We start from the raw sequence: 17,214 nt of genomic DNA, 5'->3' as shown, positions 1-17,214 counted from the left end.
TGATGGCGGTGCAGGTGCATCTTGGCCTATGCCTTTTTAACGGTGGCCTTGTGGTACTCTGTGCTTTGGCCTGCGCTGTCTATATCTGGCAATAGTGACACGGAGAGTACAGATAAGGTTTGGTCTCAATGTGCTACTGACACAAACTTAAAACAGTGTAATTATAGCTATCTAAGTGTACTATGTTGAATTTGATATTTTTTTTTTGACTAGTAGTAAAGCCAAATAGCAAAATTCGGATTTACATCTGAATGCCCTTAATGTGTTTTAAAGTCACAAAGAATGTGTTCTTATAGTAAAAGAAGCTTGTTCGTGTTGGCATGGTGACCTGTATTTTCTGAAAGTTCGGTTCAGAACCCCGATTTCTTCTAGCGTTATGTTTTTAAGTCTCACAGGTCCATATGATTTGGGTTAATCTTCAGTGCTATATATACATGGTATTTTGGTTATGACTATTTCCTTCACTTCTAGATAGAAAAGCTATTCTGAAGAATACCGAAATGGAAAATTTAATTACCTTCAACGAAAAAAATAAATATGAACCAGTTGGCAGTCTGTCCGTGACTATGGAGAATCAGATATTGCTTGATATAAGATCAGTAATAGACAGTGGACTTGTAACTGAAATATTTAGTCAAAATAGTCCTGTTAGTTCTGAAAACTTTAGTCTGGAAACCAAAGTCATTAATAACCCCATTGAAGAAGGATTGCTATCTAGTCAAGACAATCATTTATGCACTGTAAATGTGGGAGAGACTTTGTTAGATCACTTCAAGTATCCACTTCCCATTGAAAATCAAAATACAATAGCAAAAGTTGAAGTACAGCCACATGGAAACAACAACTGTGATGATGAAGATCTTGAAAAATACAAGGAATTAAATCTTCCTGAAGAAGCTGAACATATGCATTCACCTTATCTGCCTTCAAATGGTCTCCACTTTCTCTCTTCTGTAGCGATGCAGCATAAAAATTGCCGTGTTCCAACTTCAAGCATTTTCTCTCCAGAAGGAACAGTCCATCAAAACGTCAGAATGTTACCAGTAAGATTAAGTGAAATAGGAATTTTTATATATCCATGCGTACTTGTGACTTAAACGTGGGGAATTGCCACATTAAAATTTGTCTGCATAATGCTTAAAATTATGTCATAAATTTTATACTAGAACAAACTTAGTAGTAAATACAGAAACAAATTTGGTTTGTACTGCCAGAAATAGCATGCAGTATGAACATATGGTTCTGACTGCTGTTCCTTTTTTGTCCACATTATGAGCCACATTTTTAAATGCCTAGGTGGCTATTTTGCTCATTAAAAAAAATCTTACCGTGTCACAAATGTACCCACTTTGGTCTTATATATTACTGTCTTTATTAGCAACTATTTGGTAATTGCAAAAAGTACAAATAGGATATTAACTTTGGTTCTTTAGTTCCACAGGTGACACACTTGCCTTCTTAAAATTTATAGTCTGAATGAGTGAAAAAGTAATTTATTTGCAGCAGTAAACCATAGCCTGTACTGTTTAATGTCCATGGGTAAAGCAGTTTCGTAAGAGAGATGCTTACCACTTTTGGCAGTTTTTCTGTATAGTCTGAAGTTACATTTTCTATGTTGGATCGATTACTATCTAGAAAGGTATGCAGCATAAAACTTCTTGTGATGCTCACAGGACCAAATCCACCTGCTTAATGCAGACTATTCATATGTAGAATACTTATGTGTTCTTGCATCTTTCTTTATGGCTGTAGAATATCATCTGAAAAAATCTCCAAATTTTAAGTGTGCACTGTGGCTGCTTCTAGAGGGGCATTGAGGTTTCCTCTGAGAAGTTATCTTGAAATAATTGAACATATCAGCTGATATTTTTTCCCATGTAAATACTTTAACAAACAGTGCTGTTCACAGATTCAAAAACCAGATTAAAACAAAAAACCCCCAAACTCACAAAAATCACTTGGTTGAAAGTGAGGTCTGATTTTCCCTTGCGGTATCCCACCGAGTTTCCAGGCTGAAGCCAGGCAGGAGCTGTGGGGCTGTCTGTGCAGGAAACCTCCTACCACAGAAATCTTTGCTGACGCTACCCAGCCCAGTGTGTTTCCCAGTGGCATTTCATCCTGAGATGCTTGAGGTTTACCGTAACAGTTACCTTACATGTTTTGGTTTTCAGGTTACAGTTATAGTTTAAAAGTATCATCTCTGGCTTGGAAGGTTGTTTACACACATGCTCAATATTATCAGTAGTTCTTATAATTGAAAGGGTCCATCTTTTGAACGGTCAGATTCAAAAGACTGGTGGAAGCCTCTAGAAAATAAAGATGTGATTAATACGTAACGGTTGCTTTCTTCAAAGTCAAGTTGAAGATAATGAAAATTTGTTAGTCTCTGTACCAGGAGCTAAAAATGAGATTTAGAAAAAATCTTTCCGACCGGCTCTCTTCCTACTATCCTTACAGTTTATCACACTCAATCTGCATGTTTCCTTAATGTACCCTGTTTCTTGAACGTATTAAAACAAAATTCTGATCAGGTTATAAATAATTTTATTGAAATAAAGAAAGCTGATTAGCTGTTTCTACACTGCTTGCTTACTCTTTTAAACTTCTGTCTATATAAAGAGGAAGCACAGCACACACAGATAGAGAGCAAATTGTCTAGTTTGAACAATTTCAATTCTAATTTGAAACTAGAAAATAGTTGGTTTCTGTCTTTGTTCCATTTTCTGTTTGTTGGTTTGGATTTGAAAATGCAAATGTAGGTAGTAAGTATGATGCTATTATAGTTGTAAATGCATTAGATCTGTACCATAACTGTACATTGAGCAGAAAACGCAGAAATAATATTCAAGGTATATAACAGTATCTGGTAATGCTGAATAGGCCACAGCATTTATGTGCTTAATTATGTCATGAAAATGTAAATAATTTCCAAATTTCAAGGTCACTTTAAATCAGTTTTTTGTTTAATCATTTGGCTTTTTAAAAATGAATCATTTAATGCATAAAATAGTTACAAAATGAAACATTCTTTCCTTCAGGTGTTCAGATCATTCATACCTCCAGTTGCAGGTGAGAATAAATGTATTTGTTATGATCAATTTAAAGGAATCCAAAACAGTACTATACAGTTACAAAACTTAATCAATTGCTTTAATGGTAAGTGCCCCAAGTGATTGAGGAGAGTGGGGGGTTTTTTCCCCTTCCTCTTACAAGCTTAGGGAGGCATTTAAATAGCTAAATAGATTAATTTCTGTATTTGGCAAATTGCAGTATGAGCCTTTTCTGATAATGTTAATATAACTAAGAATGCTTGAAAGGAGAATGGACCACTCTGTTCATGTAGTTCACGTTGCTTCAACCACATACTTCAGTGTCTTACTTTTGATTTTCCCTTCTTCTCATACCACCTCCCCATTCCTTCGAGGAATGTGGGAGAAGGGACTGTGAAGAAGATATTCCTTGCAGCACAATTTTTTATTTTTTTTTTTATTGAGTTGACCAGCTTTTTTATTTCACTTTGAAATTTGACCACCGGTTATGAAAGCTATGTGGTTTGCACTGACGCTGTTGATGACAGTAAGCTTGTGAGCAGTTGTTTGGTGTGTTCTGCCCATAACTTGTTCACAATCCTATTCAGGGTTAAAATGATTCCTAGAATTGATCTTACAAGGTAGTTTATCCTAAAGCTAAATGAATTTTACCAAATGGGCACAACAAACCTTTTGAAGACATTGAAAAGACCCAGACTGAAGTCTCTTTTCCTCAGCAAGCCCGTTACAACAGAATATTTCTTTCACAAAAATGTAATGCTGTAGTGACATCAAAATCTCTTTTATTGATGCTGTAAAGGAGTTCTTTGTATAAAACACTGATCCTTTTGTAAACAAAACATGCTTTATTTTATGTACTAGAATCTTCCAGTGATATCTGTGGCTTACCTCAGACTAGTGCTTCTGTCTATGATGAAATAGTAAGTATGCATGCAAGATTTTATTATTCTTGTAAGAATCTGTCCACGTGTTGAATGTCTAAAGTGTTGATTTATTCTAAGTGCCAGAGGGTAAAACGTTCTTTCAAACACTGTCATATCTGATCTGTTCACAACAGAGAGGGAAAGAAAAATGTTGCTCTGTAGATTTCCTACACTGCTACATGGTGGAGGAAGGAAGAATAGCATCTGGATTTTTTGCTTGTTTCTGTTCCTTTTGGATCAAGTCTAGTTGGCTCCTGTCTTCCCCTTGCACGTTCTGATTCCAGCTCAGGCCAGTTAGGGAGGGGGCTTCTAAGGCCACCTGAACACAGATTTCCTAGTGGGATTCTGCCAAATACCCTTGGGCAGCTGATTAGTGTTTGAGCCTTTATCACATGTGCATAGAGCTGAGGATGAAAATCTGGCTTTAATGTGAGCGTTGCCTGCCTATGGAGAGATGTTCTTTGCAACTTAATTATTCCCTTAAAATGCTTGAATTTTGCAAATGCAATTTCCTAGATATGTGCAAGACAAACTATAGAAATGTAGGTATTTCATGAAAGGGAGATTTCTGAATCTCAAGGTTTTCCATTTGGTGTTTTAAAATGTGTATTGAAAGGGGCAAGGCTTCATCTGGAAGTGTGACTTTTGTGAAGATGACACTGTAATAAGTTAATGGATCGGCAAGGTAGGTGATAAATTGGTTTTCAACAAATGCAAGTGGCACCGCATCTATGATGGAATGCCGTGACATGCAGTAGTTGATTGTTGTAACAAAAGTTCATTTTGGAACAATCTGATTTAGGTATAATTGAATTTGCAGTCCAGTCTCAGATGACTCCTTCTTGCTTAGACTAAATCCCAGTGATCCCCAACCAAGTTATATAATTCAAGATTAATTTTTGTTTTGCACAATTTGCTGTGACTGTTGCCTAAATTCTCCAAGGCACTTCAGAAATCAGTTGATGCTTCACGGTGTTGGAGAGACTGAACACCATTGTTACTGTGAAGTATGTTACTGTTCATTGTTACTCTTCAGGAATATTTTTACTTGAAATATAAGCAAAAGTCATTCTGCTATTGACAAGTAAATTAACTATTCTCACTATTACATTTGAACACAATCTTTGCTTTAAAATATATGATTTGTGTGGATAAATTTTTAAATTTATTGTATTTGCTTGGAATTTAAAGTAGATTTTAAAGCATGCCTGCTAAGATTTAAAACTTTATATTTCAGGCTGAGGTAAGAGAGGCAGTTAGTAATGTTATCGAGAATCACCAAGACAGAGCAATTTTTCAGAGTTCAAATGTTGACCAGTCTGGCTGCAAGTTATTAACATTGCACAGTGTACCAGAGGAATCCAGATGTTCACATAGAAATGATTCCAAACCTGTGGTAATTATATCCTGTAATTGATAACAAAATTATATGCTAGAGAAAATTAACTTATTTGTACCACACTAGCGTCAAAAATTCCCAATTAGTAAGTGCTGTGTCAGGAATAATAAGCCAGTCCCTTCCTTGGACTCACAGTCTAAATTTTATCTAGTTATAGTGCGACTTTATATATGTATAAAACATATTATTTTCTATTTAGCAGCTGGAAAAAAACCCCAAACAATGTGAAGATTACTTCGTCCGAAGGAAAAGTCTTTAAAATCACAGCTAAATAAATGAAATGAAACATGAACAATTACAGTGGCATGTTCTGGTTAGGGAACTGACTCTGAAGCCAGCACACTACTAAATAGCTAGAATATGCTCTGCAAAGCCCCGTGGAGCAATTTAGAGAACCATGAATCCATATCACCTAGGTTGAGGAGCTACAGCTCAATAGCTGCTTCCAAAAATAAATTGAAATTAAGGGTCAAAAAGCAAATATTTTTATGCATAACGATCCATTTGTTTGAGCGATTCCAGCCTGTGATTATGAAGCTTTATAAGACAGGTGTTACTCTTATGAAAACCTTTATAGCTATATGCTTAGAATTACAATTTCTTAGATGAAAGCTAATCATTAGTTATTCATTCCAGGTTATTTGCCAGTTGGAAGGAAGTACTCAAATACTCTGTATAAACAGTTGTGGCACACAAGAACTAAAACCAGTTCATCTAATTCCTGAGTACCACGACCAACACCATAATTATCTTCAATCAGGTACAATGAAAATGAAAATTATCTCTAGCCTGTCAGATAATATTTCATAGATTGTTAACATGCAACTGCATGTGTTTATGTTCTTAAGCAGCAGCTGTGGGAGAGAAGCCAAAGCTAATGTAGCTATCACCAGTCGTTATTTTATTTTATTTTATTTTATAACTGAAAAAATTGCCAGTCACTTCAGTGTAATAAGAATGACGTAATGGATATGTTGAATTTATGGAAAGTTTTTGATATACAGATTAATTTCCATATAAAGCACAGTTAGCATGAGCACCTGCATACATTTGCCTTTACCCTAGCTTGCCACCAAGTGTCACTGTTTCTCTAGAAATGAAGAGCAGCGTTGAGGGCTATCGGTGCACTTCAGCCTTGGGATTCAGAATGTCTCACTAATATTTACACAATTACGTGAACTTGAAATGCCATCAGTTTTTAAAGAAAATGGTTTCTGAGGACCTAAAGTTAATACCATTTAGAAGGAGTAACACATTTTCTTCTGAGTGACAACAAAGTATTTGAGTGTCATTTAGTTTTAATTTAAATAAATATTTATTTACCTAAATATAGCCTCCTCTGAAACATTAGCATGGTTTATTTCGTTATTATAATATTAAAAATATATTTTATAAATTATATATTTCAAATATATAAATTATATAAAGTATTATAAAATATAAATATATTTATAAATTATAATTTTTTTACAGTAGTGCATTTTGATGTCCATGCAAAACCAAAGCCTTTTAATATTAGGCACCATACAAGCATGGATATTGCTCTAGATATCAATAGGTGCTGAGTGAGAATATCTCTCAGCAGATGCTCCAGGTATGAAGCCTGTTTACTTCTATTTGTCAGAAGCCACCAGAAGAGTAAACCAGCCACATTTAACTTAAAGGTCATGTTCCTTTATGAAATTCAAACTCTCATTCATTTGCTGTAACGTTAGGGAAGAAAAAGCTGAGGAGGAGTGTGCTGGCAGATATGTTTTTTAGTTTTTATTTGCCTGACCTTTCTTCTGTTTTACTCATCTTCAAAACAAGTAAAAGAAGTAGGTCTAGAAATTACATCTAAAAGTTTCTGGGGACTGAATCTCTTCAACTTCTGAATTAAGTTGCCCTTTGCCTTCCCTTTTTTTTTTTTTCCTTTTTCTTCTTTAGATGGGAAGGAAGGAAGTACAGGCATAAGATTCATCTCGTAATCTTACTATGACTGATGTTTACTTTTTTCCATATAGGCTTACATGCAGTTCTTCACCAGCTATGGTTTTCTCCATGAGTTTTTCGTAATTTTTTTAATCAAATTTTTTTTTTTCTGTTCCAGATGTTCCAGATGCTTTCTCAGAACTCTGGAAATTGTAAAATAAGAACTCGGGATAAATATATTTAATTGTTTATGACATTTTACTTATTATATCAAAATATTTTAAGTCTATGTCATTTGAATTTAAATGTACTGGATGCATAGATTGAAAACATCATGTGCTCAAGTTCCTAGATGACAAATTGGTGGTGGGTTCTTCCGTCAGGGTTATTTTTGTGTGGTCAGGTTTTTGTTCTTGGGTTTTTTTGCAATGGGAAAAACATTTCTGGAGAGAAAACTTCTAGGTCCTTCATTGACACTATTTATTGCAGAGTAAATTGTAGGAGAAAGTGCGGTTCTGCTGTCTTCAGGTAAATGTCTTCTTTTCAGATGTGGACAACCGTGTAACATCTGTACTGGGGCAGTTTTTGCCTATTCCAGGTGAACCTGTTCTGAATGAACAAGAGGTAAAGAAGCTTTGTTCTTTAAAGTTGTGAAGTACAATATACACTCTTGCATACACTGTAAGCATTTTCTAAAGACAGTTTAGCTAATTTGGACAGATTAGTTCTGCACTCTGTGTACTTTCTGCATATAAAGGTTTATGATTTCAACATTTTCTAGAAGTAATACCAGGATTAAAAATACAGTTTTCCATAAGAAAAATAAAATTATTCCAGTTTTGAAACCTTGAATTTGGTATTATTCCTTTCTGGCAGAAAAGGACCTGGGGGTTCTAATTGACAAGAGGCTGAACATGAGCCAGTAGTGTGCCCAGGTGGCCAAGAGGGCCAATGGCATCCTGGCTTGTATTAGAAATAGTGTGACCAGCAGAAGGAGGGAGGTGATCGTCCCCCTGTACTCAGCACTGGTGAGGCCACACCTTGAGTATTGTGTCCAGTTCTGGGCACCTCAATAAGAGAGAGATATCGAGGTGCTGGAGCAAGTGCAGAGGAGGGCAACAAAGCTGGTGAAGGGCCTGGAGAATAAATCTTATGAGGAGCGATTGAAGGAGCTGGGACTGTTTAGTTTGAGGAAGAGGAGGCTGAGGGGAGACCTCATCGCTCTCTACAACTACTTGAAAGGCCATTGTAGAGAGGTTGGTGCTGGTCTCTTCTCACAGGTAATTAGGGATAGAACAAGAGGGAATGGCTTCAGGCTGCAACAGGGTAGGTTTAGGCTGGACATAAGGAAAAAATTCTTCCAGAAAGAGTGGTCAGACACTGGAATAGGCTGCCCAGGGAGGTGGTGGAGTCACCATCCCTGGATGTGTTTAAGACTCGTTTAGATGTGGTGTTAAGGGATATGGTGTAGGGGAGAACTTTGTAGAGTGGAGATGATGGTTGCACTCGATGATCCCAAGGGTGTTTTCCAACCTAAATGATTCTATGATTATATAGATTATGTTATTTCTGACAACCATTTTAAGACCCTTTTGGGGTGAAGGAAAACACATTGACTTTTACCAAAAGGGGAATATTTTCTTCCAGTAGGAGTTTTTACAGTCTTTTCTCTTGATTAGGATTTAACAGTAATTAAGTCTTTATAAATTTTTTCAATTTTTTTTTTTTGTTAATGAAAATTGAACAGAAGACCAAAAGTCTTTGCAGATGTTTGGCTTCTCGTGTTATTTCCAACAGAGCTGGTAGCAAAAATCACACAAATTTTTAATTGTTAACTTTTGATTTGTATGAAGTGAATATGTGATATTGGTACAAACATAGCAAACAGTTTGTGGATAGCAGTTACTATTATAAAAGAGGGAAGAAAAAACCCAGGGGCCAGATCGAACAATGACCTAGGGAGTCTTTCATCTCTACTGTAGTCTAAACATTCTGGAGCAGTGACGTAGACAGGTTTGTAATTTTTCTGTAACTTTATTCCAAATTAGTCATTTCCTGGATTTCTTCTCTTGCTTTAAATATATTAATGTTCCTCTTCGTTATGGTCAGCTAGATTAATCAGCTATTAAAATAAGTTATTTACAATTATGCACTGTCCCTCCATAATAGGTAATATCAGCATAATACTAGTTGTTCTTCCCTTGTCTCTCTCCATAACCAGGCCCTTATTAATCATATGTCTGAAGAGACAACCGATCTGCAGTGTGTTTTCTTGACCTGTGAGCTGATTCTCTTTTTAAATTTTGTGTAGTCGTCAACCAATTAGTTGTCATATTGCAGCAGAACATAACGTAAATCATCAAGTCACTACCCAGTTTCAATTGACTACTGGAATTAAAACAACTGAACCTAGAATTATCAGACAATTTAAAACAGTGCACCAACACTGCAGCACAGAAAGCTGGTTTTCATTCTTCGCATGTGGAGAAATGTGATTCCTGACATACTGAATGGTTTCCAAGAGGAGATGCATGCCATTTTCATGACTCTCTACTTCCATGAGTTTTTGTCAGTAACTTCAGCAACCAAATTATCCCTGAAGTGTTTTCTTTGTTAACTTGCAAGAGTATTTTTTTAAAAAATTAACATAAACAGCATTTTATTTTGAACAGTTTGAAAATGGACCCTTACAACCAGTAGCTGGCACCACCACATTCCATCTGGAGTCACATCTGCATGGGCCAGTGACAATGACCTCAGAGGGGTAAGATGCATGAAACATCTTACATGCATGATGACTTTTTAATTTTAAACTCCAATGACTCCTAGACATCTTAATGTTGCATAGCTGCTTCTCTCTTGTGAAAAAAATGCAGTTCTCTATGAATGCTTTGGGTATATATCTTGGTAGTCATGATGCCAGTTGCTGGTGGTCAAGACTACGTGGCATAGTTTCAGGTTTTCTCAGGTCAGTGCAATTGTGCTGTCCATTTCCCCGAAAAACATTTAATTTTCTAAGTTAATTGATATGTTTCCAAATCTAATTAGCATGTGTTTAGTCTGTATTTCTAACAGTAATGGGATTTTTAAAATAATATTTAATTGCAGCTCATTTTTAAATAAGAGGCAGATGCAACCCAGTGTGAAAGGTGAGAGAGCTTTGCAGTTCCACAACCATTACCAGGTTGTAGAACTACGGGCAAACCTGTCTCAAGTAGTGACATCTGGTGGATAGAGGGAGATTATGCTTATTCTCTTTTTCTCACGTGCTCTGTGAGGCCACACTTATTAAGTAGCACCGATATTGATCAGTATTTTTTCAAAACTATAGAATAATTAGTTTTCATTGTAGCATTTTGTATATTTTGTAATTTTTTTCTAATTTTTTTCCCTTTTCAACCTGTGTAGCTTACCTTTTGGTTCAGGGGTCACAAAGTCTAAGAAACCATGTAACTGCACAAAATCTCAGTGTCTTAAATTGTAAGTAATAATTTATCAACACTCAGTAAATCCTAATAACAGTGTATAGATGAAAGGACAAACATACAAGAAATGTGTGCTTTAAAATGAACAGTACATACGTGTCAAAAATTACTCATCTGATACTGAGTTAGAAAGATCCACAGTTGATGTAAATGAGTGTCACACAAGCTCAGAATTTGGTGCGCAGGTGTAGATGATTGCATATAATCCAAGTATAAAAAATAAAAAGAGAAGCTAGAAGAATTGTTCAAAGAATATCTGGAAAATCCTACGTAGAATGTAAATGCTGTATACTAAAATATAATTTCTCTGTCTTGCTGCTGCTCTCATATATAAATAATATGCACAGAGATATACACATGATAATTAAAGTTTGATTCATTGGTGGACTGGGTGTATTTTACAAAACGTAAAATTAAAAGAGAGAGAGAAGCTCTTTGCCTAAGTTTGGATGTGATTAAATTACAAAAAAAGGAACATCTTTCATGAGTAGAAACTGAGCATTCTGCCTAGACATAGAATTTAAATTTAAAAAGTTACACTTAAACCAGTTAATGTTTTCATTTCTTATGTAATTTTACACGTTAATCATAGATACTGTGATTGCTTTGCCAATGGTGAGTTTTGCAACAACTGCAACTGCAATAACTGTTACAACAATCAACTTCATGAAAGTGAGCGATTTAAAGCCATTAAGGTAAAAAAAAAAGAACAAAAATTCAGTACACATTGGATGAGCTTAATGTATGAAAAATATAGCAGTATTGTTTTTTCAACTAGTTACAGTATTTGAAATATGTTATTTTTAACCTAATTAAAGGTAAATGTTGCCTCTGTATTATTCTTACATAAGAAAATCTAGGGATTTCTTTTCCTTCCTTTTATAGTACTTCTGATACTTTGGATTAAAACTAGTGATGCGTTAACTGAATGATAATTTTTATTCTTGCAAGGAAGTATTCAAACACAAATTTAATTTCAGAATTTTTTTTCACTTGAAGGAAAATTTATTGTATTCGCGAAGTCAGACAGTAGTTACAGGAAAACAAATTATTACTATCCAAATTATTATTCTCATTGTCAGATCTTCTGCAGTTGTCTGTGTTAATCTTTCTGGTTGACCCATGCAGCAATGCAAAGTTGGCTTTCCTCGCAGTGATGCTGAATCTTGCACTAGTGAGAAGCAGGTTGCTTCTATATTTGGAGAATGATTTTATTAGTGGAATAAAGAATAATATGTGGGCTAATTTTTGTGTGTATATCAAATTGCAACAATATGGGCAATAATTTAATCTAATATATATGTTATGTTTTGTAAGTTTAAAAGTGATAATGTAAAGTCTTATTCTACTGCTGATAGTTTAAGGATATATTAATGGCGTTGTGCTTCTTGTATGCAACTCTCCAGAACTCTTTTTGTATCATTCACATCATGTTGGGATTGTACAAAATGTTGATCTAACTAGAGTTAGAGCTTTGCCACATCCAACTGCCACAGAAGTTTCGGCTCTCAATATGGAACAACTAGTTTTCAAATCAGATGCTCATCTGTAGTTCAGCTGATGGGGTTATTGGTGTCTAAGCACTCCTTTCACTGCCGCAGATGGCATCTTGTAGGGCATAATAGATCTTTTTTGTCACTGATGAAAGCATACCTGTGCCATCCATAAATATTGTACATAAAGAGCATATAACCTCTTTAACCTGCCTTTTCGTAGTCCATGGCATTGTGAGGTCTTGGGGCCTAATTAAAACCTGCTGTTTCAATCCAATGCTGATTTCAGTAAATGGTCTTTGTCTTGGGCCATTAATAAAACACGATATGTTTAAAACTTCTGAGATGTATGTAACTAAGTATGCAAGGGTTCCTTCTTCACGGGCAACTTTCTATTTCTGGTGAAAGTAGTGTCAGCAGTGAAAGAAAACCAGACCTAAGTAGTAGATGGGTCATTTAGGTTATTCCATAAAAATAATGTAAGTTGCTTCCTGTGGTACAGCCAAGTCAGGTTACTGTTCTGGAATCTTTGAAATCCTGCTGTCACATGCCATGGAAGACTCCTTTATCCACGGGCTTCATACCACCGATAGTGATAGTGAAAAGTAAGAACTTCTTTGTTAAACATTGGATCACAGTCATTCAGGTGTTCAAAGACATTTCTTTGAATTTCTCATAATCTAGCAATTTTTGATTTAGGCCTGTCTTGAAAGAAACCCTGAAGCTTTCTTACCAAAGATTGGGAAAGGGAACCTAGGAGAAATTAAACCTCACCATAATAAAGGATGTAATTGCAAGCGCTCAGGATGCCTCAAGAATTATTGTGAGTGCTTTGAGGTGAGTCATGTGAACTTTCGTTAGTTTCTACCTTAACATTGACTATATTCTGTAACTAGTGCTTGCTGAAAATAATCAGTTTTCTTCTTTCTTTGAATTTTTAATCATAAAACTTTCTGAACATAAGAAGCACAGTCTCTTGTCATGTCTTTAAAAAACTGAATCTGGCTGAAGTTGATCAGCTAAAATTTTCTGAATCAGTAGCTCTCAGCTAATTCCTTGCTCAAAAAGAAATGAGGAATGTTTTTTTGCTAATCTGGGTAGTTTTTTTGCATCTGTGATATTTTGTTACCTTGCAAAGTTATCCACAAATTCAGCGGAGGAGTGATTTGTCTACGCACAGAACATAAATCTCCACATCTAGAATAAGTCCCTGGTGGAATAGCTCCAATGGTTGCTCAAATGTATTTTTAATGTAAGATATATACAGTTTTTATTCTAAGTATTCTATATTTGCCAGGCTAAAATTATGTGTTCCTCTATTTGCAAATGCATTGGTTGCAAAAATTATGAAGAAAGTCCAGATGAAAAAAAACAGCTGAATGTGCTAAACTACATGGAGACTGTGAATAATGAAGGAAACAGCCTGGTTTTAGCATCAACATTCAAAACGTTACCAAAATTGAAGACAGACAGGTGAATATTTGGAAATAGCAATGCATAATCCATTGGTTTGACTTGATTAATTTTTCATATAACCATTATCATAATCATCTAAGAAATAGTGACTGAAATGAAAGATGGCTTATATACAAGGAATCACTTCACATAACATTTGCCATCTTGCTTCAATAAATAAAAAAAATATCTAAAGGAGAGGCTATAACTATTCTTTAAGAATACAGTTTACAGAGTTCAGGGATATGCATATTAGTCCTGCTTACAAAACAGAACTTATTTATTAATTAAACACTTATTTCATTCTCTCAACTCTTTTCCCCCTTTATGTTTTTCCTTCATTTCTCTGTTCATTCTTTTTTCCAACGTTCAAGCATTCATTTCTAACAAAACCTTGGCCAAAGAAGTAGTAAGAAAATTATGTTATCAATATGTTTGGGATGTTCAGTTAATGTTTATATCACTGCTTCTTTCCCATCTTTTCTTCCTTTGGTCCACCTCCTGTCAATTTTATTTGTGTTGGCAATTTGGATTGTAAAATATTCTAAGAAAGCTGAACTATTGTGATGTTATGCTTTCTAACATAGTTGTAGCCTAATCTCTATTTTTGATTAGTTTATAGTAATTTGCCTAATAAATAGAAACACCTGTTAATAACAATTAAAATTAATTAAACCACCTCTTAATCGATTTTAGGGAGCTTTACTCCAGGCTCTAAAACTTTCGGTTTGCATACATTATTTTCTTTGCTTCTTTGTATCAACCATTACCTTGAAATTCTTACCTTAATTCCATTTTTAAAATACTTTCTGATGATCTACTTTTAAAATGCTTTAATAATTTCCACCGTTGGTAGTGTATTGATGGGGTAAATGGTGCCAAGCTATGCTTTTGCTTGAATTGCAGAGTAGGATGAGGTACATTATTAATATAGTAGAATGAGTTATGATGTTCATGACTGGTAGTTTCAAGAGTTTACTCAAAGCAAGGCTGTTAAGGTGACATTCAGGGAATCCTTGAGGGGCTTGATGCTGTTTTCTTTAGCAGCAGTAGACTGAGTTTACATTTAGTACCTCCTAGACCCTGACTATCCCCTTTTAACGCATTTCCTTGTAGATGTAGCAGGATCTGACTATTGCATGCAGATGGAGGAAGAGGCTTGTTGTATAACCTTTCTCTGTCTGCACCTGTTGGTCAACATTTACATAAATTAATTATGCAGTGTGAACACAGTCTTCCATGTGATAAATTAGAAAATCTTGGAAGCAATCTGTTAGAAGTAGAAGCTATTCAGTGTAGATCAGTGAAATTCCTACAAGGATGTATTTCACAGTAATATTGCAGGTACTCTGATTCAGCTCTGTGCGTTCCAGCTATTAACTGGGTTTTGCAGTTTGTCTTTAACATTATTTTGTGTATTTAAAATTAGTTTCTTTTCCCCTGTTAGACCACGAGCTGTATGCATACCTTTGGAAGAAGTGAAAGCCACATGTGCGTGTCTCCTGGTGCAAGCTGAAGAGGCAGAAAAAAGAGGTTACACTGTCTGTCTAGCTGAGCAGATGATCATGGAGGAATTTGGGAGATGTTTATCCCAGATCCTACATGCATAATTAAAATTTAAAGGACTGAAAGTTGAATAATGTTCAATGCATTATAAAGCCATTAAGTGTAAGTATTAATATTGATATATGTTGCTATAGTTTCCACAACTTTGCTACTTAATGATCTTACTTTGATTTTTCATAGGAATAATTTCATTGACTTCAGCTGAATTATTTCTGAATTATCCTGGTGTAAGTGAAACCAGCACCATATCTGGCATTTTTCTGAGTAACTTAATACTATAGAAAGCTAATTATATTTTCCACTAAAATAGATTTTCTCTGTAGTTAGGGCTTTCTGAGATGATTCTTCAGTCTTTACCTAGACTCTTATTAAAAGTAAGTTTAATTTAAATGGCTTTATTGGATGTTTATGTGAGTAGAGATTTACTAAAAACTGAGTAAGAATTTCCTATCTTAGTTTGGTTATTTTATGAATTGTGAAACAATTTAATTTCCAGTGGTAGTACCTCAGCAAAGTTTAGCTTTGGGTCTTCTCTGTTTTGGCAACTTATTTCTGCTGTCTGCAGATGTACTATTTTTAAAAACCAGAGCAATGTTGTCAGTAGGTTTAGTACTTACTGTTGGGAAAAAAAACCCACACCAGACTTTGTTCAACATTAGATTTGTTAGATGGATAAGCCTCATAAAGAATAGGAGGAAGATGACCCTATTTTTACTCTTTGTAAAGTACAAGAATTTGTGGTGGGAAAATCTTTTATACACATAACATATAGGATTGAAATTTGCTGAATCCTACATTTGCAATCCAGTTTCTCTTAAAGCTTGGAATAGCTTTTGTTTAATTATTTTTTTTTTCCTTATGTGGACTTTTTCTCTGTGACATTTTATCCTCTTCTCATTCTCACTGTTAGTATAATAATAGATTTTGTTTTCTGTAACAGGAGTAAACTATTTGATGCCATGTTTCTGGAAAAGAAAAAAAAATTGTTATCTAAATGAACTCATAGATTATATAAAAATTAATGTTCTTTGGTTTTAGACATTTTGTGCTAAGTTAATAATACATGCTTAGATATTTTTGGCATTTATGCTTCACAGAATAAAGATATTCTCCATGAAAAATTGCTGGTGAGACTGCATGCTATTTTAAAATTTTGTTTAATAAGAAGGACGGCTTTTTTTATTAGTGGTAATTGATATGAGAATGCATTGCATTTTATATCTTTCTTTTTAACAACTGTTGCTGGAGGTTGATGAAGGTTACAGGTAAAAATGGATTCTCAAAAGTGATATGACACCATCTGTACACTTCACCCCTTCCTGGGCTCTCCAGTTCCTAAGATGATTTCTCTTGGGTTTGGAATTAATACGTACATAAAGGCATCATCTTAAAAATTATTTGTCCCCAGATAGAATTACTGTGAGGTCATAAATCAGAAGAACACACAAGGGCTGTATAGTCAATAGAGATTCCATAAGGACGCAAAGCATGAAGAAAAGAAGAAACCGGCCTGTATTACTAAATCATGCCTTGAAATCAAATCTCAGAAATCGACTCACTAAAATTCCCAGTGGAGGTGAGTGAGGGTCAGTAGGATTAACATTAGTAAACAAGAAACTAAGGTTAGGACTTGTGATGTAAGTATGGATTAAAAATAGCAATTAAGAATATAAATGCAAAAAAAAATTAAAAATTATTCAGAGGAGTAAAAAAAGATAAATATATTGTAAGAGGAACTGTTAGAATCCTTGAAAAACTGAATTTAGTGTAATACGCTCTCATCTTCAGATGCATCCTAATTTGAATACACGCAGCAGGAGACAATGCCATAATATAAAATGACAAGTTATTAAGCCCAAAAGAGAAGTGAGCTCAAATGGTGAGGAAAAAATAAGGAAGAAAAATGATAACATTTTGACTAGTCAAGAGGTT

General features: G+C 34.9%; 1 protein-coding gene across 1 annotated transcript; it reads left to right on the top strand.

Moving 5' to 3' along the window:
* The first annotated feature begins 500 nt into the window (after positions 1-500).
* Positions 501-16,289, top strand: TESMIN (testis expressed metallothionein like protein). Its single transcript, XM_074586817.1, is given in 8 exon segments — positions 501-1,043; positions 6,009-6,132; positions 7,831-7,907; positions 9,956-10,047; positions 11,361-11,463; positions 12,961-13,098; positions 13,559-13,734; positions 15,164-16,289. Coding segments are annotated over 8 exon segments (1,446 nt in total). The 3' UTR covers positions 15,357-16,289.
* Positions 16,290-17,214: the final 925 nt, after the last annotated feature.

The sequence above is a fragment of the Larus michahellis genome, chromosome 4 (genome assembly GCF_964199755.1).
Source record: "Larus michahellis chromosome 4, bLarMic1.1, whole genome shotgun sequence".
Taxonomy (NCBI): domain Eukaryota; kingdom Metazoa; phylum Chordata; class Aves; order Charadriiformes; family Laridae; genus Larus; species Larus michahellis.
This window is presented reverse-complemented; position numbering and strand designations above follow the sequence as displayed.